Raw genomic sequence first — 27,972 nt, 5'->3', positions numbered from 1 at the left:
TTTAACCTTAACAAAATAATGTTTTTTTAATATGATAAACATGCACTAATATTTATTTCCAGGTGTATTCTTTGCTTTCTGTGCAGTCCACCATGTTTTTAATGCTTAAAGGGGAGCTTTAAGCATGTTGCTTTTAAGAAACCTCGGAATTTTCTGTTCCTACGGGTGAAATAACACCAAAACAGGGATGTAATCCAATCAAAGCATTGTAAAAAAAAAAAAAAAAAAAAATATATATATATATATTAATATAAATTCCCCTCATGTGCCTTAAATCATGTATTAAAAAACTTAAGAGAATTGGTTAAAAAAACAATACAACAAATTGCCCAAACATCATGATTGTGAACGCGATTTAGGAATCCCTGATTTTGGAGCGGGCGTTTGAAGGCGGCGCGGTGAGAGCGGGCGGTAGCTGGTCAGAGCGGCGGAGAAGCTCCGAGCCGCAGAGCTAGCGGGTAGTTAGCTAGTTAGCCCGTCAGCTAGTTAGCTGGTTAACTAGTTAGCTGGTACAAACACGCACTGCCATGGCGGCCGAGACTGACAAGGTGGAGCCGGCGGACAGCGAGCAGGACGAGGAGGAAGACGTGTACGAGGTGGAGAGGATCATCGACATGCGGGTGGAGGAGGTAACAGCGAGCTAAGCGGCTAAGCTAACTAGCCTAGCCTAGCCTAGCCTAGCTCTGCAAAAAACATGGCTGCAAATGTGGTCGCTTTCACTCCCCTCTCTCTCCACGTTCACCCAACGCATTTCACTTTCTGATAACTCTAATTTATACTTCATTTAAAGAGCTTTCAGGTGCATTAACTTGTTTTTGTGTGTTTTCCATATTTAGCATCAATTTCCCCTCTTTTAAGTGAAGCCCGTTCTCCTCGCTCCCCTGCTGGGGCCAAGGACGGACGGACGGACGTCTTGCAGGCTTGCAGGCGTTGCATTTGTCCAGCAGCACGGCTGGAGCAGGAGAAACACCGGGGGCAGTGCTGGGGGCATTGTGCATGAAGCATTTTGGGATGCTGGTGTGTTGCAGGGACAGGGTGGTGTGTGTTTACCACACCTGTGCGCACATTACACTGTGTGTGTGTGTGTGTGTGTGTGTGTGTGTGTGTGTGGCAGCAACACACCAGCTGACCGCCTCTCTGCAGACAAAACAACAGTGTTTTATTTTTGCATTTCATTTAGAATATTTAGATGCACTTTGTGTGTGTTTTTTAAGGACACACAACGTGTATTTCAGGTTTTAAGTGACATTTGTGCAAGTAATTAGTGATCTGTGAGTGAGTGGCAAGATGACCGGCTCTCTGCAGACATTACATTACATTACATTACAGTCATTTAGCAGACGCTTTTATCCAAAGCGACTTACAGGAAGTGTATTCAACATAGGTATTCAAGAGAACTACTAGACACCAGAAGTCATAAGTGCATCTCCTTTCTTAAACAAGCATCTAAGAGCATAAACCAGAGCAAAAGTATAGTGCAGAGGCAAATTACTACGAAAACAATAATTGCAACAGACTAATACGAATAGGATAAGTGCAACAAACGAATACGAATCCAATAAGTGCAGCGAACTGATACGAATACAATAAGTGCTACTTCATGAAGAGGTGAGGTTAAAGATGGGCAGTGACTCTGCTGTCCTGACGTCAGTGGGGATGATTGTTAAAGCTGCAGATAGGAACTGATATTCCTGCTTGTCCAAAAGTAAAAAAAAAAAAAAATTAACTAATTATCTCATTTAATTTAACATCACAGTGTGTGTGTGTGTGTGTGTGTGTGTGTGTGTGTGTGTGTGTGTGTGTGTGTGTGTGTGAGGGGCAGCAACACACCAGCTGACCGGCTCTCTGCAGACAAAACAACAGTGTTTTATTTTTGCATTTCATTTTTTTAAGGACACACAACGTGTATTTCAGGTTGCATCTTCAAGGTTTTAAGTGATATTTGTGCAAAAATTGGAAGTAATTAGTGACCTGTGAGTGTGTGGCAAGATGCATTGTTAAAGCTGCATATTCCTGCTTGTCCAAAAGTAAAAAAAAAACTAATTTAATTTAACATCACTGTGTGTGTTGCATTGGTTACATTGTGATGAACAGAACAGTATTTGTTCTATTTCACAGTAATCCTCCCCCATTTATTCGTTATTATAAATAGTTGTTGTTTCTCATTGAATACCGCCACGTTCTGTATTGATACTTTAACAATATATTATTAATAATCATAGGTTAAATACAGTACCAGTCAAAAGTTTGGACACACCTTCTCATTCAATGGTTTTTCTTTATTTTTATTTTTATTTTTTTCTACATTGTAGATTAATATTGAAGACATCCAAACTATGAAGGAACACATATGGAATTATGTGGTAAACAAACAAATGCTCAACAAACCAGAATATGTTTTATATTTTAGATTCTTCAAAGTAGTGTAATGAGAAGGTGTGTCCACACTTTTGACTGGTGCTGTATGTGTATCAGCTCTGTTGTTGATTGATGGTGGTCTCACGGTTGATTACCTCCTTTCTACAGTTTGTTTACCTTTTTGCAGCAGGGATCCTTCCTAGTATTTCTACTCGTATTGTGTATACAAAGTCATTCAAGCTAATTTGCAAGATGAAGAGATTCAGGAGATAACTTAGGCAAAACATTGCTTTATAAGTATTTGCATTTGAAAGGATACTGACACAGGGACAAGCAAAGTGTTGATGGGTAGGAACTGGGTAAAACTGTTGCCAGTTTCCATAGTTGAACATTAGGCTGTTTTTAACACGGACCCTCAGAGTTTAACTTTCCCTTTTTGGGCAAGTATGTCAGAAATCTACTTCTCCGGTCAATTTCTTTTCAAATGAATTGTCATGTTCTATCGGGTTTGCTCTCAAACTTGCAGCAAACTGTGCAATACGTAGTTTTGAGTTTCGCTCACATCCTCGATGCCAATTGAAATCCTGTTTGCAGGATAATTGGAACACTTGCTTGAACTTGAAATCATCAATTTGTTTCATCAATTTGTTTTTAACAGCCAACATTTTTTTTCTCGTTAGTGCACGATCAGATCTGAGTATGTGCAACTCTCTACAGAGATGCGAAGGAAGCTAGATGACTCAAATTTTGATTATTTATGGAGGCATATTTAAAAAAAAAAAAATACAATACAATCTATTAGAAGCCTAATTAGTTAGCTACTTCCATCAAAAACTCTTGGGGGAAAAAACTATGTTGAAGGTATTTTTTTACAGGTGTGTTTTTTAGTAGCCTAAATTGCATTTTAATTGCCCGGGCGATCCATATTGTTGAGCCCCGTAAACACAATCACAGAGGCAGGAAACAGATTTCCAGCTGCAGATTTATCCTCAGAGTATAATTTGGAGAAAGGGTTACTTAACAAATTCTTAAACAAAACACATCTGTTATATACACAAAATAATAATGTTAATATACTCAAATAATGAAAGTATTGTTTAAGGATTATTGTACAGGAGAATATCGATTATGGACCAAGCAGTGCCAGAAATGAATCAAGAGAGTAAATGTTTGTTTTGCAGGCTGTGATTTTAGAAGCAGAGATTTTAGTCAAATGAACTCAGTAGCGGATTAAGAAGCGACTGCTTTGTAGGGAGACTTCAGGGACCGCTATGAGGTGCAACATGAGGCTCACATGGTCAGAGCCTCACCTTATTTAAAAAAAAGAGGCTATATGATAAGCACAGTGTACGTGCCAATCAGGATGCAAGGGAAGAAGAAGAAGCGACAGAGCAGAAATCTGTAGGGGCAGAGGCAGACATCGTTATTGTTAATGTTAAAATAATGAATGGAACAGAATATATCAAGTTAGATTTAAGATGGATATAATCATTATGATAACCAAACAGAATGTGCTGTTTCATAGAAAGATGGTTCTGATGTCATTGTCCTTTTTTTTTTTTATTTCTGCAAAGACACATTTGACTGTGAGAAGATAAGAGTTTTAACCTTGTTAGACACTTTTAAAATGCAACACTCGTCATCTTTAAATCCATGAAAGGAGGAAAAAAACGTTGTTTAACTTATTGACCTTGATTGTGGATCTTTTCAAGAACGCCCCAATATTCTGGGAATCTGTTTGCAGCTCTTCAACTCACTGTTTCACTGTGCAAAATAATGTCCTGACTCAAAAAAGGAAAATATGGATTAAAAACAACTTCATGTTTATGAAACGTCACCCCTAGTGATGGTCACGTCAAAACAACAGCCATGTTGTTGCACAGTTGTTTAGGCCTTGCTTTGTTCTCTTAATTGATGGTCTTAATATTGTAAAATTGGCTTTTTAGGCTTTAAAAACCTTTTAAAGTGTCTCGCCTTTTCTGCCTTAATGAACTCCCTACACTGTCTTGTACAATATAGCATCTAATTGAAGATTAATTGAATCCAGTGTGTCAGCCATGTTTGCATCCAAGCAGCCATCATCAGATTCTGTTGGTGTAAGGAGATGAACTCTGACAGCTACGAGTCACCGTGTCAGTTTTGTCATGGAGGTAACGCTTCAAGCTTCTCATCTTCTCGTCTTCTCTCTCTGTTTCCAGGGCGAAGTGCTCTACAGAGTCCGCTGGAAGAATTACTGCTCGGACGATGACACGTGGGAGCCTGAGGCCCATTTGGAGGACTGTTGTGAGGTCCTCTTGGCTTTTAAGAAGTCCATGGCTGAGATCAAGGCCAAGAAAGATGCAGAGGCCAAGAAGAGCGTGGTAAGTCTAAGTGACAGTCAAGTATTCAGAATATAACTGATACTGTATTCACCAAAACAAGAATACTGGTAAAGGGACAACATTTAAGGAGTAAAGTATTGACCCTATACATCTCACAGGTGAATCTTGCCCGCAACATCCAGTTCTGTAAAGTAAATCCAAAGCTTCATGTCTTAAAGCTGCATTCTCTTTCAATACAGCATGATGTTCATTTAGTAAATGATGCTCCATTTAGAGTCAAACAGACCATAAAGCAGGGGATGCTTTAGGGCGGGGCTACACACTGATTGACAGGTCGCTACCATGCCGTTGTTCGATCTTTGAGTTGTCCGTGTGTTTTCATCTTAGAACTTAAACCCTTTCACAGTGTTTTCACTTCAGGAAAGCTAATTGTTTCATTTTGGTGGATGTGGACGTCCACTTCTTATAAACAGTCTGGATTAAACCAGAAACCTGTAGATTAGTGGTATAATGTGACACTATTGGACCTGCTAAATGAAAAACAGCCTAAAGGTCTAAAACCAGGGAACCTTTAAACCAGAGAGTTAAAAAAAATATATATATATATAATCAAAAATGTGACATTGCTTGTCCTGTTCTCCTTTTAGAAATCACCTCCTACAAAGAGCGACACGGTCGATGCCGACTCAGAGAGCGAAGGAGACAAAGAACGTCCGACTGAGGCGCCCGTCAAGAAGAAGAAAAAGAAAAAGACCCAGGAAGGAGAAGAGGAGCCGCCTCCAACGGAGAAAAAGAAGAAGAAGAAAGACAAACAGAAGGAGGAGTTCAGGCCTCTACCGGCACCAGAGACAGACGGAGAAGAAGAAGAAGAAGAAGAGGAGGAGGAGGAAGAGGAGGAGGAGGAGGAGAGAGCCCCGACTCCACCCTCGCCTCCCAAGGAGAAGACGAGCGATCCGAAAAAGCGTCAGGTCGACTCTGAAGAGGAGGAAGATGAGCCGGTTCCCTCCAAGAAACACAAGAAGGAGAAGGGGAAAGAGGGAGGAAAGCATAAGAAAGAAAAGGGAGAGGAGGGGAAGAAAAGGAAAGGGAAGAAGGAAAGGAAGATGGAAACCTCTGAAGACGAGGCCGCCGCTGCTCCTCTGGATGAGACCATGAGCGACGCTCCGTCAGAGTCCCAGATGGACGACACGCCGTCAGAAGCCGCAGCAAAGTCGGCCGAAAAATCCCGTTTAGATGACAAGTCCAAACAGAAGAAGGGGAAGTGGGAAGTGAAGCTGCAGGGCATTAAGGACCTGATCCAGGACAAAAAGGGCAAAAAGCCAGACGCCGCTCTGAAAGAGAGCAGCCTCCAGAAACTGAAGAGCCTCACCTCTAAGGTCAAGGAGGACGCCGCCCCGCACTCGGACTCCAGCGATAGCTCCACGATGCACAAGAAAGCCAAGAGCAAAGCACAGGAGGGCCCGCCGGCGCCGCCCAAAGTCCCGTCTTCCTCCACCTCCTCAACGTCCTCCACGTCCTCTGTCGCGGCGGCGTGGCGGCGGCGGCGGTGGTCGTTGGCGGCAGCACCAAGCAGAAGGAGGAGGAGGTGGCTAAAGAGGAGGCGCTGGTTCAGAGGGACGCGTCGGGCTCCACCAACCTGTTTGAGAAGTTCCTGTTGAACTGTGAGGCCAAAGACCGAGCCCCCCGACGGCAGCCGGCACATCAGACCGTCCCGGAGAAGATCAGCAGCAAACCCACAAAGGTGCATGAGACTGCTGTTTATTCTTTAAGCATGTGACTTCAAATGTGGAGGTTAAAAAATTAGACACAACAGAAAAAATAGTTTTTGATTTGCCTGGTTTAGCTCTGCTCATTTTGTCCTCTATGCACACAACAGTAAACACACAAACATGCATTTTAGGCTTGCAAAAATGTAATCCATATAGTTTAGAAAATGTATAAAACATAAGAATTATTTGTTGGTAATGAGATATAAAATCAGTCCTCGCTTCGTGAGCCTTTATCCTTTTTATCAAGCTTTGTTAAATGTGTAATAATACATATTCATGCAAAGTTTTTGAAAAAGTGCAAAATATAAGAAAGATATAAGGAGTGAGTAATTGGTAATTTGTGTTTTAAAATGTGAAAACCATGCTCCTTTTTTAAAAGTCTGTTCCCTCTTTTCCATTTCTCCCATTTCAACATATTTATTAGGACTTTATGTCAAATGATGAACGTGTCATTTCCTTTAGTCACCGTTAATGTTTGCAGAGTTTGATGGGTTCTGCTGCTCAGTGATTCATCTGGAAAAGTAATAAGGTTTTAACATTTTTTTATTTTTATTATTACATTAGCTTGTAGGAAAGATTGACAAGCTCTCCAAGACAACCAAAGAGTCCCCGGCTCAAAAACCAGAGACGGAGAAGACGGAGAAGACCAAGCAATCAGATGGTACGTATGACACACAGAAAGATCACATGAGCCACCACAGGAAAACAAACCAGATACAGAAACAAAAAATAGATCAAAAACGGTGAAAACAGAGTCCAGGTGTGATGGCACCTTTTGCCTCTTTGTGCCGCGTCTACAATCGTTTACATGTGAAACAAGTTGCTCATTAACCAAAACTGAAAGCCTGTATTGTATAAATAGAAGTTCTACAATTATAAGCTTTCATTAGCTACAAATATGTAAAATGATGTGGTACAACTGTTTTGTCCCCCTCGAAACCCGGTTCTAATCAAAAAAAACCGCTCTAAATTAGTAAAAACCCGGAGTTTTAATGCTGTTCTGGAGTGAGATGTCCTCGTCTCAAACCTCCCTCTGTCTCTTTGTCTTCACTCTGTGACACACACAAACAAACAAACAAACAAACAAACTCAATAAGACCCTCACAAGTTAAGGAGAGAACAGCAGCAGTTTATCACAACATCTGGACAACAAGCAGAACATCAGTCTGCACAAATGATCAGTGATCTACTGTTTGGAATGCAGCCGTCCATCCTCGTCCTCTGCAGCTAACGTTAGTTTGATCAGAAGAACAGGATCATCAATGAAAGATAATAAATTGCGAATATATTTAAAAGATTTTTGATACTGCTCAAGAAAGACTATTTGTTAACACACAAGAATAATGAAGAAATGTTGATTCTTTTCTTAATTAATTGTCTTTTTTGCTCGCAATATAATAAAAAACAACCAATAAGAGTATCGATAAGGAACCAAACCAATAAGCAGAATCAATAAAATCCTAACGATGCCCATCCCTAGATCAAACCTTTTCTATATATTTTATCACAACTTAATGCACCGTGTGTAAATTAAAGGACATTTAAAGGCATTAAAAAATGTTCTTCGACAACAAAGACGTACATTATTATCATAGCAACTATATATCTATATATATAGATAGATATAAATATGTCTGCTCCGTCCTTTCAGCCTCCAGAGCCGGCCAGAGTTACGGCTTCAGCCTGGACACGGAGGAGAGGGAGGCGGAGGAGTCTGCAGCGAAGCCTAAACCTGGGGAGGATCCACGGGAGAGGAAGGAGAGGTCGGAGGAGGCGCAGCGGACCGGCTGGGAGAGGAAGAGCTCCACAGAGGAGAGGAGGAAGAGGAGGGAGGACAGTGAGCCCAGACTCTTTATGGCGTGTGATGACAATCCGGACACCCAGGAGCCACCAGGGGGCGCTGACAAATCTGGTATGTTTTACATGAATCTCTGCACCATTGGGATGATCAATTTGTTGAGCTTTGACCTCGGTTTTAATGCAAACTATTACTGAGGTTTGACACATAATGTGAGTAAGATTTACAATGTTTCATCCTGCTAACTAAAGATGCAACGGATCATAAAGGTCCTGGATCAGAGTCCCAGATCGGATCAGCACAAAAGAAAAGGGAAAAAATATTTTTGGGAGATCCCTGATCACGTGTTTTGCTGTCGATGCTAGTTGCCAATCATTGATCAATGATATTATATTCAGCTGGTCTAAAAGGCTCCACACTATTATCCTTTTACTTTGGTATAGTCATTTTTAGTGGGTTTTTTATCTTCATAAAAACACACAATTAAAATGATTAAGAAATAAAAGATTATTCTTTAATGGATTAAAACAAATCTAGTCATTAGTAGTTTTAATGTTAAACAGGTCAATCGACAGTGGTCCGTCACACCTTTATTAATGAAGCATCGCTCTCTCTCTGCACCGTGTGCTGTACAGACAAAGGCCAAGCCACCTTGAGTCTGGGGATGGACCTCAACCTGGACTGGATGACTCTGGACGACTTCCAGAAACATCTGAACGGGGAGGACGAGATCCTGTCGGGTCCGCCGCTATCGCCCAGTGAGTATTTTTACATTTACATCCCAGACAAACTACAACCTTTCAAAAAGTGATGGATGATTTTCTGATGCGTTGTTGTGGCTTCTTAGCTCGGATGAGGAGCTCAGAATGGTTAGTTCAAACGGTTTATTTGGGGCGAGATTTTAAATGTAAAATAAAATGTTTTTGATAATATATCACATTTTAAGCTTAGTTCCGGTTTCTTTTTCTGAAGGAAGCCTTCGTCACACACGATGTGTTCAAGGACTGTCGGAAAGATTCAATCCTTACGATAGTGACGTTTACAGCTTCTGGCTGTGACAGTGTATTTTTTTGCCGTTGTTTAAAGTAGACATGCTTTTCCATCCCACCGGCGTGTTTTGGAGATTGTGAGATTTTGTATGCAAACTTTCTTTAAACTTCACTCAACCTTTGACCCTTTTCAGGTGAGTTGCGGGATGCTGTGAAAAGTGGAGATTATATGGCTGTAAAATTGGCGCTTAATTCCAAAGAGGACTACAATCTGGACCAAGAGGTAAGTTACAGCCCCTTCAAATGTTTTGTTTTAGTGAAATATTTTATAAAACCCATGCACCCAGACCTCATCTTATTTAAACTGCATGCTAGTCTGCAGTTTAACACACAGTCTACACTTTTGTGCCTTTTTATTATTTAGGTCTTTATTTATTTTATATTTAGCTCAAGGCTTTTGAGTCTTCGTTCCAAGACAAAAAGCACATTTTCCAAATGTTACAGATTGCACCTTGGTTGCCCCCAGTGTGTGTGGAAGTTTGGAAGTGTTTGTGGCAGATCAGTATGAAAAAACATGTGAATTTTGTGGATGACCAGTATAACACAGTGTTGCGTCTGTGACGTATTGTTAAATACCTGCGCGGCAAACTGCTTACCGTTACAAATTCATGAACTGACATGGTGTTAAAAGGAGAAGCAACATGGTCGGAAAGAATTGAGAAGTATTTTTCATAACGACGGTTGTCCAGGAATCATCATATATACACAACGGTTGCCCAGTCACCACACAAAACCTATTTTTAGCTGTTTTATAGACATTTTAATGAGGTATTTGTTACGACACATAGCAGGTGCTTGTATAATTGTTTCCATCTCAGATACAATCATCTGTTTGTGATTTGACTTGATCAAATCTTGAAACCTCTTTGGAATGAGTGAATAGTATCAGCAGTTATGGAAAATACTAAACAGTAAACATGCCTGACTAAAGCTACATGATGCGGCGGAGATGACTTAATAGTTAACCCATGCAGCGCTTCTAAAAAAGAAAAACGTTTTTAATTCCAAAAATGCACAAAGGAGAATGTGTCTCTTCAGGATCTACATCCACAGACTTAATAATTCAGTGCCTCAAGATGTTTTTCACAACTCCAAAGAAACTTCACTTCTGCAACGAATCCAGGTAAGAGTGTGGTCTCCAATGCTTTCATTTTTTATGGAAACAAAATATGATCTATGTTAAAGGGATGGTTCAAATGTTTGCTGTGGTTGTATAAAGGACTTATCAATCAAACTTGAACTGATATTGATTCTTTTAGGTGTCTAAAATACTTTTATAGCAGTATATTGCTTTGCTCCATCTACTGTAGTAAAACACTGACTATGGAGAAGTTCTTCATACAGCCACACTTCAAAACATCCAAACTATCCCTTTAAGCGATGTTTTAATAGTGTAAATATGTTTTATTTGGTCATTTACTGTGATTACAACTTTTATTTTATGAAACAGGAAGAACAGTGTGGTATTTTGGGAGTATTAAAGTTAAATTATACCATAATGTATTGAGTTCAAGGGCAATGTAGCTTACTATAACCTGAACATATTGTTCTAGCGTTTACAGAATGTATAAAAAGCTAAAATCTTCACTGAAGTTAAATAATTCGCTGCTGTTACTAGCTAATGTGTAATTGTACATTGGTAACTTTGACCTAATATTATTCATTCAACGTTATACGTTTGTGTTAATATGTGCACATTAGAGACTGGTGTCATCTTTCCTTGCAGAGAACATGTCAATGGGGGAAGACACTGAACACATGAAGTAACGGGACAAGACGAACCCTTTGAAGCAGGTACATACTGCATATGCTTTTAGAACGTGTACCATCGTCATTATCATAGCAAAACATGTGCAGCCAGCATGCACCAGTAAATATCATCTAGTCAGGATCTTACTTATTCTTTTATCTAAGTAACAAGATTTTCAAAATAATATTAATTAATGTTTTTTATGTTAAAAACACCAGTAAGTGTTCCCATGTTTTGCATTGGTACCGAGTCAAGAGTTTCATAGAACGCCGCTATGCTAAGCCAAACCTTTCTGTTTATGACATCAAAAGTAAGTTGTTTTGATTGCAAGCCATGCATGTAGGTCTAGTGCATAATATATTCTCTCCATGTAGCATTTCATCTAACATCCCATGACTACGTACACTTGGTTAGACATTTACAATGTCAAATCGCTGCTTGATCCAATAAAGCCATTAAATGTTCTCGAATGGGTCACGTGGTTTTTGTACCGAGACTTCAGAGGTGTCAGGGTTGTTTTTGACGTGTGGCCATCACATTGACTTGTGTTTGAATGAGCCTGGATCTTGTTGGGGCATTGCCAAGGTGCTGATGCGTTAAATAGCAATTGAAAAATGTGCAAAGAATTTCTAAAAGGCAGTTCAAAAAAAAGGTCACCTTACTTATCACCACCACTTAACAACCGAAATTCAACCCAAAATTTAGCTTTGTTTTGTTTTTCCCCACATTTATTTAAAGGATCTTTGTTTTAAGTACACTCAAATTATTCATGGGGTCTGATTTGGCAATGAGTCTTACATATGCTTGTTCTTTTACAGGCTTGTACTTTTGGTGAGACGAGGTCATTTGAAGGAGAGAGGAGCTTGATTGAAGAGAGAAGTTCGAGTGATGCTCTTAGGTTGACTTCTAACCTTGACACTGCCAGAAATGACGAGGGTACTCCAAGAGTAAAAGGGAATGTTCCACAAGATTTGGATGGTCCTAGAGATGGCGAAAAAATGCCAATCTTCCCTGGCAGTATAAACACTGAGCAAGTGACAGGGAGGGAACATGAAAAGATCCCCCAAAACACTGCTTGTGAGCAGAAAGGTCAAGTAGAGGAAGACCAGGAGCAAGCACAGGAAGACGAGATGTCAGACGACTCAAATGGTGGTTTATCAAGTACAATGAGTTTGAACTTTGGTTGTTCGAATCCCACCAGAAATGCAGGAAGGATGCTGACAAGGGCCAATGGCAAAAGACCGCAAAGGGGCTTAGCTAACAGACAAAAGTCCCACCAGGAAGCACATTACTCAAGTGATGAGGCGGAGGATGTGGAGGCAGGTCAGTCAGATGATACGGATCGAGCTCTGTCTGAGTCGGGCACTAAGGAGATTCCTATAACGCAATTGCGGCGCCGCAGGAAAACGCTGGAGACGAAACAGCCAACGCGATCCAGTTCAAGGACCTGTAAGAAAGTGATTGAAACGACACCCAGCAAAGCGGACGATGAGAAAAAAGAACCATGCAAAAAGCACTTCTGTTTATATTGCAAAATGGCTTTTACCCAAATTGCCAAACACTTGGAAAGGAAACACGCAGAGGAAACTGATGTCGCCCATGCAATACACTTCCCCAAAGGTTCCAAAGTCAGACAGGCTTTGCTTGACCAAATTCGCAATAAAGGAGATTATGAACATAATTGCCAAGTTCTCAAAAGTGGCGAGGGGGAAATTGTGACCAAGAAGCAAGTAAAAAATTCAAGCGTGTCTGTTCGTGACTTCCTGCCTTGCCAGCACTGCTTTGCTTTTTATCGCAAAACTGATTTATGGAGACACGAGAGGTCATGTAAAGCCAGAAAGGGAGATCAGAAATCTTCCGAAAGAACAAAAAGGGTCCACAGTGCTGCCTCCCGGCTGCTTCCAATGTCAGAGTTCTTAACCGGAGGCTGCGAGGAAATCATCCACATCATGCATCAAGATGACGTCTCGCGGCATATCAGAAATGACCCGCTTATTTGTAAATATGGCAATGCGTTGTCTGCTAAGTATTACCATGACAAGTCTCAGTTCGCTTATATCGCACAAAAGATGAGGGAACTGGGCAGATTTGTGGTGGCTGTAAATGAGCTTGACAAGAGCGTGAAGTACCTGCATGAAATATGTCAACCATCCAGATTTGAATTAGCCGTTGAAGGGGCCAAAAAAGTTAGTGGTTTTGACCCCAGCTCCAGTAAGTTTAAAACCGTGTCCCTCGTCTCAAAGATCGGCTACTCTTTGAAACGAGCTGCTGAAATAGCTTTCGGTGAAAGTCGCATGACAGAGGACAGTGAAACCGAGGGTGAAGTGAAAAAGTTCATTCAACTTCTTGATACGAAATGGAACCAGTGTTTTTCGCGCAAAGCTCTCGCATTATCTCTAAAGCAAGAAGTCAAGAAAGTGGAAGTAGACAAATCAACTGTGACCGAAGATCTGATAAAACTCCACAGGTTTATCGAGGGGGAAGAAGAGGAAGCCAGGAAGGAGCTGAAAGAAAGTCGTAATTTGTCAACGTGGAAGAAGCTCAGCGAGGCCACTCTGGCAGATGTGTGTCTGTTTAACAGAGGAAGGGTGGGGAATATTGGTAGAATGCTCTTGAGAACTTACATTAGCAAGAAGAGTAGGGGAACCTTTGTGCCCTCGGCAGATCAAGTAAGGAAATGCACGAAATTGGAGCTGGACCTTGGTAGCAGTTTCACCAGGTTAGAACTAGAGGGTCAGTATGGGAGGAACATGCTGGTCCTGCTAACAGAAAGGATGGTTTTGTCAATCGACTTGCTCATTGAAAATCGAGAACAAGCGGGCGTTTCAAAAACTAACCCATACCTGTTTGCACGGACTGAAGGTCCATCCTTCATCAGAGGATTGGACTGTTTCAGAAGGTGTGCAATGGAATGTGGAGTTAAAAACCCCGAAGCACTTCTGTCCTCATCATTAAGGGAGCAGATTGCCAGCTGCTGGCAGCTAATGAGCCTCAGTGAAGTGGAAGTGAATCAAGTGGCCACGCTGTTGGGAAGGAGCAGTCAGGAGTGTTACAGGCTCTCAAAGAATGCGTCACAGCTGGAGGAGGTGAGCAAACAACTTCTCAAGATGGATCGAACGCTGCCATCAAGTCCGCCCACCACTGCAAAAGATGGTGAGTACCTTTTTTATCCTTTTGCTTTACATGTGATGTGTTTGATTCTCAAAGGATAGTCACCATTTGACAAACCAATCTAAACTCTAGTGCTGTGTCTCAATTGGGATACTTCCGTTCACTTCCATATAGTACACTGTGTTCAGTATGTACTTACTTGCGTAGTGCCTGAATTTCACCGGGGTAGCCGTGTTCAAAATCAAACACAACTGTTGTAACTGCAATTACCGGAATTGACGATTGCAACATTTGACCTTTTCTTGTTAATTGGTAAGCGAATGGTTAACCTGACCCAACAGATGGTTGCACAGAACCATCTGAGAAGCCAGCATTTGAAAGTGTTTGCAAAAGGGCACCTGTCAGTCGTACTCATCGAAAAAAGTCTTCACTGATGTATAGACATACTTTCCAGTTATGATATAACTGATGCTATCCACCTGCAGCATCTAAGCTAACCTCTTTAGGAGCCCGCATTGTTGTTTGGAACACGACGTTGCCGCCCCCTGACCCATGGTGGTGGAACCGTTTTTGACAAATTGATTGTTAGCTTTGTCAGCACTGTTGCTGGCACCGTTAGCTGTTAGCCGCTGGCTCAGACATCTCCGTGTTCATAGCCGTGTGCAGGCAGGCAATCTGGGCTAGTTGGGTTGTAGCTGCTGCTGTAGTGGGCAAAAACGCTTTTTCAGTAACAGTAACTGTTTGACCGGAGAAGTTTCGTGGTACGTTATTGGATATTTTGGTTGATACCTTAAAGGTACAGAGAACCGATACCCAGCCCTAGTTATGAGTACCCCATCCGGGTACTCATAACTCATAATACTGCACTGCATTTTGCCATACTTCTCAGTGTGAACGCACTTTTGCACTCAAAATAGCAAGTTTAAGTAGAAAAGAAATTCATACACAGAATAAGTTCACCCACTTGCTTATTCTGCAACTTATCCGCTGTATCTCACAGTCTTCATCGACAGATGAAGTTTTCTCAGTTGTCATGGAACAGAGAATGTTCAGACGGACAATTTTTCTGATCTTCTTGACCTTTTTGAAACAGAAGTTCATATAACGGGCTTCACTCAAGGACTACTTTGTTTCTTCTGGAGCTTTTTTGACAATGTCAAACAGTCTTGGAAACAGCAGCTTACATAATCATGATTCTCTATGCTCTTCTCTTTTTCTTTTTAGGAACTGTTCAGAAGCCGGCTTTAAAGAGAAGACCTTGGAGTGAGAGGGAGCAGGCTGCAGTGAAGCGTTACTTGAATGAATTTATCACAGGGATGAAGGTCCCAGGCAAAAAGGAGTGCAACGCTTGCATAGCTGCTGAACCGGATCTTTGTGGAAGATCTTGGACAGATGTCAAAAACTACGTACACAACACACTACAAACAGTGCGAAGGAGAAATAAGTCGGAAGGGAATGTTAACGAGAGTCCAAAGAGTCCGCAAGACGGAGTCGAAACCATGGAGAAAGATTTGGAAGACTCATCGGTTGTCTGCAGTTTGACAACCGTGAATCCAGATCACCTGAGAGAAAGTCCAAATTGTTGTATGACAATGGCTCCAACTAACTACGTCCAAGAGATGACTTCAACTTATGCAACCTTGTGTTCTACTAGTGGAAACATGATCCATGGGAGTCAACCACTGATTTCTACTTTCACGCCGTTGAATGCTACAGACACTCAAGTGGTTCCTACATTTACTCCACACAACACTACAAACGCACTAATGCCCCCTTCATACGCATCAGACAACAACATTATCATGCCAATGTCTTCTTATTCACAGAATGCCACAAGTATGCCATCATCTGTGTATTCACCGCAGGACACTATGGGTTCTCCATTGATTCCTAATTTTACCACTTTTACTGCTCCAAGCACTTCAATGGTTCCTACTTTCACGACGTTAAATACAAGCGCGCCAATGATCTCTGCATTCCCGCCGCTAAACGACAGCAGTAGGCCACTCGTTTCTTCATTCACACCTCTGAACCATTCGAGTGCACCGCATTATCCGACAGGCCCGCCTCCTACAACCGCACAGGTTGTTCCAACAATCCATAGAACCAATGTTCCCGACAGAAAACCAGTTGCGCAGAAAAGCATGTCTGCTGCGGGAAAGGCTGTCGGTCCGGCTGTCAAGCCTCAAAAGAGAAACAAGCGGTTGTGGAGTAAGGAGGAACAGGCGGCCGTTAGGCGTCAGTTTGGAGACTTCTGTAAACTGGTCAAAGTGCCAGGCAAAAAGGATTGCGATGCATGTTTGTCTGCTGAACCCGTCCTCAACAGCAGAACTTGGAGGGAAGTTAAATATTTTGTACATAACACGATTCAGTCGATGAAAAGAAGAGGGCATGTCGTGGCCTCCAAACAGAGTGAAGTACAGGAGCCAGAGACTCATCATAATCCAAACACAGAGTGGGATGGTCCCGTTTATCTGTCCTTGTAAATATTTATAACAGACTTCCAAACAAAACAAAAAAACAATAAGTGCTCAGTGAGATGTTAAAAAAGGTTTGACAGGGCTGTGGCTTTAATCTCACATTATATGGGGTTTAATTGTCAGCAGGTGTGAATTGTTGTGAAATGTGCTGTCAGTGAACCTTGGTCTCAGTAGCCAAACAGATCTTGACAACAATTACAAACCGCCGCGCCATTCTTTTAGTCACATTTTTAAAAAAAAGGTTCCTGAAGTATTCAGAATCAAGTCCACCAGACCAAGTTACTGGTGTACTGTTGCATGAGTAAACACTAAAATGTGTTGAAAGGAGAATGTTTGTACTGTAGCTTTCGCTCAGAAAAAAGGCTGTTATTAATGTTTTGATATGGTTAGATTGAATATACACGTATGTGACACACTGAGATATGTAATATGTTTGTCGGCTCATCGCAGGTTATCTCTAGAAAGTGCTTTCATTTAGATGTGTGATCATTTAGTCTGTGTTCATCTCATTATTTACCAGGATTTGTTTAACCTGTCACCAGCCATTGGCTGTGGCAAGTAGCCGCTGGTGCACCCAAACACGCTTTCACAATATTTGTGAAAATGGTGAAAGCAATGGCTGAATTGTTTGGTGCCATCGTGACCAAACACATTTCCCACAATGCACTGAGCAAAGGAAGCCTCGGTGACCGTACATTTCCAGATGGATTTTTACTCGTCTCTACTATCAAACATCTATCTTTTTGCCTGTACTGTTTTGAGTAGCGTTTTTAAGAATTTTGATGATCGAAGAAAAAGAAATTGAAACCCTACCAGCAAATCTTTGCATCCAGTCCCTCCAACATGATAGATGTGCGTAGACTTGCTTTACGTGATTCCCGGAATTCCCGGCCCAAGTGTACTGTATTCTTGCTTTAGCCAGTAGCCTTTATTGTAGAAGGCCCCTGATAGCCTGCAGCAGTAACGGCATACCTTCCTTTCTGATGTTAGATAATTAGGAGCTCTGTGTGTATACCTCTCACTTCAATATGAAAAACATTTTTTTCTTTGCAAATCCTGTTGATATATGTTTGTTATCCTCACTTATGTATTATTTTTTTGTCAACAAGCTGCAGAACGGTTTGGTTGTATTTTTGTATCACTATACAGCAACTGTGTTTTACTCTAATTTGAGGTTAATTCACTACATTGGTCCCATTTGTATTACTTTGTTTTAAGTTTTAAGCTTTTATTATCTGGATGTTTGTGATATTAACATCCAGTTTGTCAAGATCCGATTGCCTTATCATGTTATCTATTTGCTTAATTATGTTTTTTTCATGTTAATCACATCTAACTCGCATCATAGAAAGGGAAATATTTGTTTTGAAGACTTGAAATGTTTTTCCAAAAGTTGATAAATGACAAGAATTCAAAACAAAAGCAAAATGAAAAAGACACACCTTTACATTTTTAGATATAAAGGCAAGGTACAGTGTGTTGAAATCTTGAGTGTGTCGGACATAAGAATCATTTTCTAAATTCTAGGAATGCATCATTTTTGCCGATATATGTACATATATTTTTCCACCTAATTTCAGAGAACATCAAGTCTCTCTTTTAGTGGATTTAACAAACGAAGAAAACAACTTCACCTGAGGTTACATGTAAAACATGCCGTATTTATTTTTTATGTATCATGTGCAAACAAAGTCTTGGATGACGCTGTCCCTGAGACATCCTAAAAAATGCACAACCAAGGCAAATTTGACAAATTTTATAAGTTATAAAACAATGTACTTGCACACAGGTACATTATTTCTGCATCTACTTCATCAATAGTTCACGTCACATGTGCGTACCATATCGAAGGAAATTTAAATTTTTGCCCCGATGCCAATATTTCATTTTAAATCCTTCTATATGCCGATGATGTGCCGATATCATCATGCATCCCCAGATCATCCCAAATCTTTTCTGTAACATACAAACCTTGTTAAAGGTTTTTTTTAAACAGGATATTGAACAGACTGCTGAGTCGACACATTTCCGTTTCAAAACGTGGTCACGTCAGTGTTTATTTTTACACTGGATAATCAATAAGCTGTGTGGATCTGCTGTTTGGACCGGTCATTCAGCTCCATAGATGTCTTGGTTTTTATGGGTTGAAAGTTTCAGATAGCACCTCTGCTGTTAAAATATGTTTTTGTTAATCCTCTGTAGCAGCTGTAATGAATCTATTTAGAGTAACCAGTGTTCACCTTTTCATACCAAAGCCATTAGTGTCAGACATGCATAAACCCGGGTCAGTTAACCCATGTTGACCCATACGCACCGATGGCAAACAGGTTTTTCTTTCCTGTGTCGTTGCTCCCTTGTGAATGGGGTACATCTGTGTTCCAGTAGACAGCTGTTTTAATTTATCTGTTTCAAGTCTGCAGAAGGTTCGTTCAAACACTATCATTGCTGTTTGGTGTTGCAAAGCAACATTTCTTCCCCGTGTATAGTAGGTCACTCTCTTTCATTGCTGTTTTATAAGCACTTAGTGCGTGTTACTCTTCATCATGTTGTAATTATGTTGCCTTCAGTTAATGCTTCTTATCAAGTATTGTAAGGAACTTATAACTTCAGCTTGTAAAATAAAATGCTTCTTGGCTTAAAGATGTTGTTATGAAAAATACTTTTATGTGTTTATTTTGCAGGGTTCATAAAGTTTTTGCCTTTTTATCTGATTTCCCAGACTCATTGTTCTACAAAGTAGACAATTGAAATATAGATTTTTAAACAAAACTAAAGAGGCTGAAGAGCCTCCAGTCCTGGTAGCCGCTCTGTTAGGCTGTACAGAGGCTCGTCAAGGGCAAGTAAAATGCCACATTGGGACAACAACTCACTTGCCCAATCGAACCCCGTCTCGTTTACCTTTCTGCCATCGTCTCTATTCATATAACCAATGGGTTTGTGGATAAATTGTTTATTCAAGCACAAAACTGATGGTAAATAGGTTTAACATCTTTTGGGCTTTTCGCAGACACCCCTTGTCACCAATGTTTTTATTTTATCTTTATCAAAATTACACATTTTAACAGTCTGACACAACTTTACAAAAGTATTAACAAAATATAAGAAATAGTTACATAGTTATGCCGTTTACGTCTCTGGTAGCAGCAGCAACCTGTCAATCACATTAAACCCCGCCCTAAAGCATCCCCTGCTTTATGGTCTGTTTGACTCTAAATGGAGCATCATTTACTAAATGAACATCATGCTGTATTGAAGAAGACTTGAAACTAGAGATTGAGACCATAAACTCATGTTTACAATGTTTACTGAGGGAATAAATCAAGAGAGAAGTAGAGTCATTTTCTCATAGACTTCTATACAACCAGAGGAGTCGCCCCCTGGTGGACAATAGAGAGAATGCATGTTTAACCCCCCCTTCGTCTGTGACATTGTAGCTCTGTATATGTCTGTTCGTCTGCAGGATGTCAGCGGTATGTCCCTCAGCATGCTGGCAGCGGCGGGGGGGCAGGACGACATCCTCAGGTTGCTGATAAAGAAGGGGGTGAGGGTGAACGGGCGACAGAAGAACGGAACCACGGCGCTGATGCACGCCGCCGAAAAGGTAATGAGGTTCTTTTCCAAAACAAGGTGTTAATGATACACTTTTTTTAAATTGGTAGAAACGCCAAATGCAGTCATCACTTTTGTGTTTTCTTACACCTTTTTTATTTATTTCCACCTGTGTCAGAACTTCTTGACGACTGTTGCCATCCTGCTGGAGGCCGGCTCCTACGTCAACGCTCAGACGCTCAGTGGGGAGACGGCGCTGATGAGGGTAACGCTGCATTTCACACTCAAACCTCCGAACAATTAAACCAACCCAAAGTTTGACTGTTTACCCCAGACACAGGTCCTGTGTCAGCTGACTAACGCGTTGCCAATTGTTGAAGTTGTACATCAGTGATTTTGTATTACCATTAAGAATCAACTTGGAATCGTATCGAGTCTCAATTAAGTATTTCAAGCAAATTGTTTAAGTAGTAGTTCAACATTTAGGGAAATTGATTTGCTTTCTTGATGAGTGTGATGAAGAGATCAATATCTCTCTCATGTCTGTCAGTTTAGATATGGAGATGATCGTTAGGATTAGATTATTTTAAGTACCCTGCAACTTTTCATTCTCATTTTTGGACAAAGAAAATAATTCAAAAATCGACAGTATATGTTAAAGTCAAAAACATTTCTTTCTAAAATTGTTCCAAGAAGTTAGAAGATCAAGAAAACACAAAAAAGCACAAGACATTCAAGATTAAAAACAAATAAAAACACCCAAAACAAGTTACCACAAGTTTATTTATCAGGTTTGTTAAAACCTCAAGAATACACACCATGACTGGAAACATTACTTTTGTTTGTTTACAAGAAAACTTTCTTCATATCAATCATATTATTTACCATTGAGACTCATGGGAAACATAATCTTTCTTCTTTTATCACTGGATCATCTAAAAAGTGTTTGCATTAAAGGTGAGGAGAGGGACAGTGATGGAAAAAACAAGAACATTGAACGCACCTTCAGGCTTCTTAATATTCCTAATGATTCACAGTGTAAAGGATGTGTTCATGGTACACCGGCTGTGTTTGTAAATGTTTCCTGTCCTCCTCTTCAGGCGTGCAAAAGAGGGAACGCCGACGTGGTGCGCCTCCTGCTGGAGTACGGAGCCGACTGCAACGTCGTGTCCAAGAACAAGACGGCGGCCATGTACTTCGCCAAGCTCGGAAACAACCTGATGGTGTGCGACCTCATCAAGGACCACACCAGCATGTGAGTCTACCAATGTGTGTTGGACGGAGAAGTAACTGTTAATGTGGAGGAGTGACGTAGAGACGCCGTATAGTCTCTGGTGTCGACCTGTCAATCAGTGTGTAGCCCCGCCCTAAAGCATCCCCTGCTTTATGGTCTGTTTGACTCTAAATGGAGCATCATTTACTAAATGAACATCATGCTGTATTGAAGAAGACTTGAAACTAGAGATTGAGACCATAAACTCATGTTTACAATGTTTACTGAGGGAATAAATCAAGAGAGAAGTAGAGTCATTTTCTCATAGACTTCTATACAACCAGAGGAGTCGCCCCCTGGTGGACAGGAGAGAGAATGCAGCTTTAAGACACTTCCACATCAGCTTCAGTCGGCAGAACCGGTGTTTGTGCAGAATGCAGCTTTTGTGAACTTCGGTTCTGCGCTTTGTGAATCAATCCTACGGCCCTGTCGGGTCCATTTGGTTCCATAGCTGTTTAAAATGGACTCCCTGCTGTATCTATCACGTACTCATGCATTTTGCCCTTAAAGTCACTCACACTGTTCCGTCCGTCTCTCAGTCTGTCCAGTGTGGCGGAGGACACCATCCGAGCCTACTTTGAGTCCCGCCTGATTCTGCTGGAGCCCGTCTTCCCTCTCGCCTGCCACCGACTCTGTGAAGGGCCGGACTTCTCCCTGGAGTTCGGCTTCAAGTCACAGCCTCAGCCGGAGGGTAAAAACATTCAGCTTCATTAACATCTGGCTGCATTTCCATAAACGCACGTCTTCATCAGACTCTTTCTAAGACTGGTCTTTTTCCTCTCTCCTTCAGGCTCGGGTATCCTCCTCTTCATCTTCCACGCCAACTTCCTGAACGAGATCACAGCCCGGCTCTGTGGACCGTGCAGCGTTCACGCCGTGGTGCTCAACGACAAGTTCCAGCTGCCCATCTTCCTGGTTCGTTCTCAAAACTTAAAGCAAAAACAGCAGTTCAATCACAAAGCTTATTTAGCTGGAAGCAAAATATTAATGTGGTTAAGAAGAAATCAAACAAATGATATGGGTAAAAGACAATTTGAAATCATACAAAACAAAAGTTATTAGAGGTGCAAAATATCCTAAAACTCATGGTTCGGATCAGAGTCACTGATCCCTTTATTGTTTAGTTATAGCAGCTGGTCTACAAGGCTCCAGACTTTTTTTCCACCACCGTCCCAAAAATCATTTCAACGCTCTGAATTCAGTAAACCATCAAAAATGGTTGAATGTTATCTTTTTACTTTATTATAGTCATTTATATTGGGTTTATTTCTTCATAAGAACACATAATTCAAATGATCAGCAAATAAAACCACTTACCAATAACGGTCCATAACACCACTAACAGCTTTTTACTTTCAATAATTACCTCTCTACTGTAGAAATGGTATTTTTCATTGTTACTGAAGGCATTTGACATAAAATTATCGGCATTTCTGTAAACTGATGCTTATTGTTCCTGATTTATTACATTTCTTTTCATCTTCAAACATTCAGGACAGTCACTTCATCTACTCCTTCAGTCCGGTTCCAGGCATCAACAGACTCTTCATTCGACTAGCGGAGACGCCCGCAGCCAAGGTGACACACACACACACACACACACACACACACACACACACACACACACACACACACACACACACACACACACACACACACACACACACAGTATTTTAGACTTACTTAACACATAAAACCCTCGGCTGCCATCATGCAGACTAAAGGTTGATTTATGGATTGAGATTTATCGTTTTTAGCTGTTCAAAGGAAAAATCAATGATCTGTCAGTCAGCAGGTGGGGTGACACAGATGTGTGTCAAGAGTTAAATCTACTCCTGAAGGTCTGATGGATTTGGTGGATTTATTTGAATTGCGTTGATGTGTAAAATTGGTAGAGCTGACCAAAACAAATCTAAATCGATTTATCAATAAAGTGATTTATTCGACACATCTGTTAATCTGAGTTTCTCCCATGGGACCTTATTGTGGAGAATAAAATGGCATACGGTAGTCAACGGCAAGAGAGAAGTATTGTTGTGATCCAGTTTGAATTGTGCCTTATGATGTTTGTCAATTTAAAAGGTTAGTTTTGGACGTTAAGAAAGTCTCAGTTTGGTGCCGCCGTTGTAAAAACTCTCAGAAACAGAGTTACCATTCAGTCGTAATATCTGTTATTGTGATGTCATCAGTTGTGGATCCTTTAACAGCATTTTTAATTCATTTATCTGATGATGTTCTTTCTTTAGGTCAAGCTCCTCATCTGTGCGTACAGAGTCCAGCTGCAGTGATCAGTGAAAACACACTAATAAACACACACACACACTCTGCCAAGCAGCTCATTGACCTCTCAGAGAGGAAGAGTCTTCTGGATCCTCGTCACCGTCAGATTCTGGACTTGATGGATCCGGTCCGGCTCCACGTGGGCCTGCAGACTGTTTGCAGAATGAATCTCGAGGACTTGGATCTGAACTTTCCTGTCCGATCGTTGGTGAAACCGTCGATATCACAAAACTCCCTCCTCTCTCTCTTTTGGAGCATCTTCCAAAATATAATAAACCCTCTTGGGTCGTGCCTTTCTCCTCCTCCTGTCACCGTGGATACGATAGACGCTTGTGTTTGTAAATCTAGATTGTGTGTGTAGATTAACAAAGGGTTTTCTGGTGCATAAAGAGGGGATTTTTGTCTATTTTTAGCTCCTTTTTTTTTTCTTGGACCAAGTTTTTTTTGGTAACACATTTACTTTATGATGGACTTATTTTTGTGTGTTTACTTGTGTATCAGTGGTGGGAAAAGTGGGTCAAATCTTGTGGAAATTTAGTTTTTTTTGTGGAAATTTACACCCAAAACTAGGTCTAAATTTTGAGTCATAATTACTCGCCAGTCTAAATATTATTGCATCTTTTTCCGTCTCAAAATCAGAGACCAGTTTGTGGCTTCTAACTTCAGAAATGAAGTAAAAGTTCAATCATCCCGTCGTTTTTACACAAGTTAACATGTTGAGTGTTTTTTTAATGAATGAATAGAAGTTGTCTTTTTTTGCCTCCCCCTGCACAGAGTGGCTGTTTATATATTTTTTTCTGGTCTGTAAATATTCATATACTATATATAAATATATACATATATACAGTTGTAACGCGTCATCTGATGATGTGTTTGTTGCTCTTTTTTTGTGTCCCTGATGGAGTGGGTTAAGTTATTTAGTGTGCACAGTCAGAATGTTTTAAGGGCTAAACGGAGACCGAACGCCCGGCTAGCTCACCTTTGGATGTTTTTTAAGTCGCCTGCAGAGTTCAGATATTTTTACTCCTCTTCACTCTCCTCTGACAATCTTTCTTCGTCAGGGTTCGAACACAAATGATGTGAATACGCGCCTTGATTTTTAAGCTTTGTGATATTTGTCTATGAACTCCGCTCAGGAGAGCAAAATGTCTTTAAGTGAGTTGAATGCTGTTTGTCATAAACTCTATAAACTGATGAGGCCTCTCCACGCTGCCTTATTTTACTTTTTCCTGTCGAAATTTAAAAAGTTGAAGTCGAAATAAACCCAGTTGTACAATAATAATAATGCATTTAATCTGTAGATTGCAACAGTTTGCTCTCCTGTTTTTTCTCAACATGCAAAAATGACTTCTGAGGTGCATGAAAAATGTTTTTTTATTCAGAATATCTTCTGATTAATTCAGCGCCTCATTCATCTGACTTCTCACAGGAAGAAAACGTCTCACAGCATCCTGTTTTTATGTCGCTCTCTTGATATTTCACTAAAGAGCTGCTGCCTCTTGCTGACGTGATGTCACAGCTCAGAGTAATCGTCCTGTTTTCCTCTTTCTTTTTTAGGTACATCTTTACAAACGCTGCCAAATCAACAGAGTTTTTATTTTCATCTTTTCCTTAGAGGAAAAGAGCACAGACCTCCGCCAAGGATGTTCGTCAGTGAATTTAACGCCTGTTTCCGTGATTCGTATCCACTACAAAATGTAATGCAACATTGATTGGTCCAAATTTATTACCAAATTGGATGAAAATCAACAACTCGCAACTTTACATTTAAGTTTAAAGTTATATTATAATTACGATAGTTTAGACTTTACAAATCAATGTGTAGTCTGAGCAAAAATCTATTATTATTTCACAATAATAGAACTTTAAGCTCCGTTACTGAACTCTTGTTTGTTGTGATACACATGCAGCAAGTTTCAAAAGCGTCACAATGAATGGAAGTCAGCGGCTAAACTTTCAAGCATGCTTTTTTTTAAGAATAGTAATGATTAATAAGTAGGATTCGTAGTTCACAGAAAAAACACCAGATGCTCTTGATAGTTTTAACCCCTTGTGGTTTTTCTACTTCCTGAAGGTGCTCCACTTCTTCGGCCTCGTCTCTCTAGATCTCACACTTTTTATTTTGTACAGATTATTGTCTCTGAATCTTCCTGCAGCAGATAAACGTGAACCTTCATGTGTGAGAACCAGTGATCTCAGTGTTTGTATGAACGGCTGCAGACAGTCTGTGTCTCTGTCCTGAATAAATACTGTGTACATTTATTTCCTCTGGTTCGTCTGTCTGATTTCATTCATCATGAGCAGGACGTTTTCAAAACCAGGTGCTCAAAACATGGAAGAAAAACTAGAAGGGGTCTCCGAGAATCATGGCCTTATTTTTTTATTTAAAAAATAATGCATATATCTGACCCCAGATTCAGATCCGCTCCTAAAATGTAACGATACACCCTTCCAACAATTTCATTAAAATCGAGCTAGATGTTTTTCCCGTAAAGAAATACTGCAACAGTCAAAAAACAAAATAAAAAACATATAAAAAAAATAGAATATGTAGAATATCTGACCAACATTCTGACCAAAGTATGTACAAAAGTTCACAGCATGAACTACTGAGAATATGTGATGACGTGTATATTTGAATTATTATTATATATTTATTATATTAGTATGATTAATGTAATTTTTCTGCCTGTTTTAACGTTACTTATCTAAATATTTATACATAACATCAATATATATATATGTATATATTTTAAGTGGGCACCCAGGCCATGAACTGTATTAGTTCATTTAATTTAAATTTAAGAGCAGCAGCTTAAAGAAATACTTTTTTGTTACATGTGGACAAACTTCTAAACTATGACGTGAAACCTTACATTGTTTAGAAGGGTTGTGTAGCTATTTTGATAGAAAATGACTTTTTTGTGGAATATTTGGGTTTTTTTTATTTAGAAATGTTGATTTTCCTGCACAGAAACTGGTTGAAAATACTAAAAGAAACACATTTACTGTTATATTGTTCCGTATATGTTCTACAATTTAAAAAACTAAAAAGTTTGGAACCCCCTGCTGTGAGTTATTATATTGTTTTCCACGTTAAGGTTTATTAACTCTGCATTTACAGTGTTTTTATAATCAAAATCAACCAAAGTAATTGTTGTTGTATCACTTCATCTTTGTATCGATCTGGATCAGTTTCTGAATGGACCTCAAGGTGAAATTGTTTGTTTCCAAGGTCGAGAATGAAGCTTTGAAATCAACATGAAACTGCAATTCCACAACAACTGGATGAATGTAGAAGTTACTAAACGGACCTTTAAAGGCTGATTTGTTTAGTCAGATAGTTGAGTTTTAGCTGCAAGATTTTTCTTCTGAAAAAGGAGGAAAAACACAAACTGTGGTTGGTGAGGTCATAAAACCTTAAAGAGGCTTTTAAACACGTCTCACCTTCCAGAAAACAGGAACCAGATGACATCTGACCGAAGGAGAGCAAGCTGCACAAACAAATCCACTTTATGAACGACACCACAAGTAGAGGAGCTCGTTAGATATCAAAATACTGCATTCTATTTAATAAATGCATCATATGTTGTGTTCTGTATACATTAAAGGGACACTCTACGTCGTAAAGATAAGTATTTTTAGACATTAAATACAGATTTCTAACCAATACATTATCATGATAAATAAATTAATTAAATGAAAGATAAATAAAATCAATACATTATCATAATAAATAAATATATTTAAATCATTAATAATACATAAAATAAATAAATAATCATAATAAATAAATACATTAAATTAATAATACATAAAATTAATAAATAATCATAATAAATGAATATATTTAAATACATTAATAATAAATAAAATAAATAAATAAATGATCATTATAAATAAATACATTTAAATAAATTTGTGTTTGATTTTATTCAATTTAAATTAATAATAAATAAAATCAATACATTTTCATAATAAATAATTTAAATACATTAATAATAATAAAATTTAAATTTTACATTTTAATAATAAATAAAATCAAATATTTTCATAATAAATAAATAAAAATAATAATAATTATAAATAAATACATTTAAATAAACATTTTTTGTTTGATTTTATTCAATTTAAATGAATAATAAATAAAATCAATACATTTTCATAATAAATAAATTTAAATACATTAATAATAATAGATCAAATAAATAATCATAATAAATAAATACATTTA

General features: G+C 39.5%; 2 protein-coding genes across 2 annotated transcripts in view; both read left to right on the top strand.

Moving 5' to 3' along the window:
• ttf2 (transcription termination factor, RNA polymerase II) overlaps positions 1–27,972 on the top strand; it is a 190,060-nt gene that overhangs the window by 14,169 nt on the left and 147,919 nt on the right. The window lies entirely within an intron of this gene.
• Positions 385–25,973, top strand: mphosph8 (M-phase phosphoprotein 8). The gene is made up of 15 exons (XM_054616049.1): positions 385–629; positions 4,557–4,718; positions 5,327–6,210; positions 6,243–6,420; positions 7,013–7,109; positions 8,100–8,360; positions 8,882–9,004; positions 9,430–9,518; positions 20,097–20,237; positions 20,364–20,450; positions 21,286–21,440; positions 21,998–22,149; positions 22,249–22,373; positions 22,953–23,036; positions 23,705–25,973. Exons 1-15 carry the CDS (start codon positions 528–530, stop codon positions 23,744–23,746), a joined length of 2,682 nt encoding a protein of 893 aa, XP_054472024.1. The 5' UTR covers positions 385–527; the 3' UTR covers positions 23,747–25,973.

Source organism: Anoplopoma fimbria, chromosome 16, assembly GCF_027596085.1.
Source record: "Anoplopoma fimbria isolate UVic2021 breed Golden Eagle Sablefish chromosome 16, Afim_UVic_2022, whole genome shotgun sequence".
NCBI lineage: Eukaryota > Metazoa > Chordata > Actinopteri > Perciformes > Anoplopomatidae > Anoplopoma > Anoplopoma fimbria.
Note: the sequence above shows the minus strand (reverse complement) of the source record. Positions and strands in the feature narration are given on the sequence as shown.

What these genes read in the sequence shown, in the direction of transcription:
- mphosph8 (XM_054616049.1), top strand. Translation starts at nt 528, where the DNA reads ATGGCGGCCGAGACTGACAAGGTGGAGCCGGCGGACAGCGAGCAGGAC. An exon ending in GAAGACCAAGCAATCAGATG is followed by an intron (nt 7,110 to 8,099) that starts GTACGTATGACA and finishes CCGTCCTTTCAG; the next exon opens with CCTCCAGAGCCGGCCAGAGT. An exon ending in ATCAAGGACCACACCAGCAT is followed by an intron (nt 21,441 to 21,997) that starts GTGAGTCTACCA and finishes TCCGTCTCTCAG; the next exon opens with TCTGTCCAGTGTGGCGGAGG.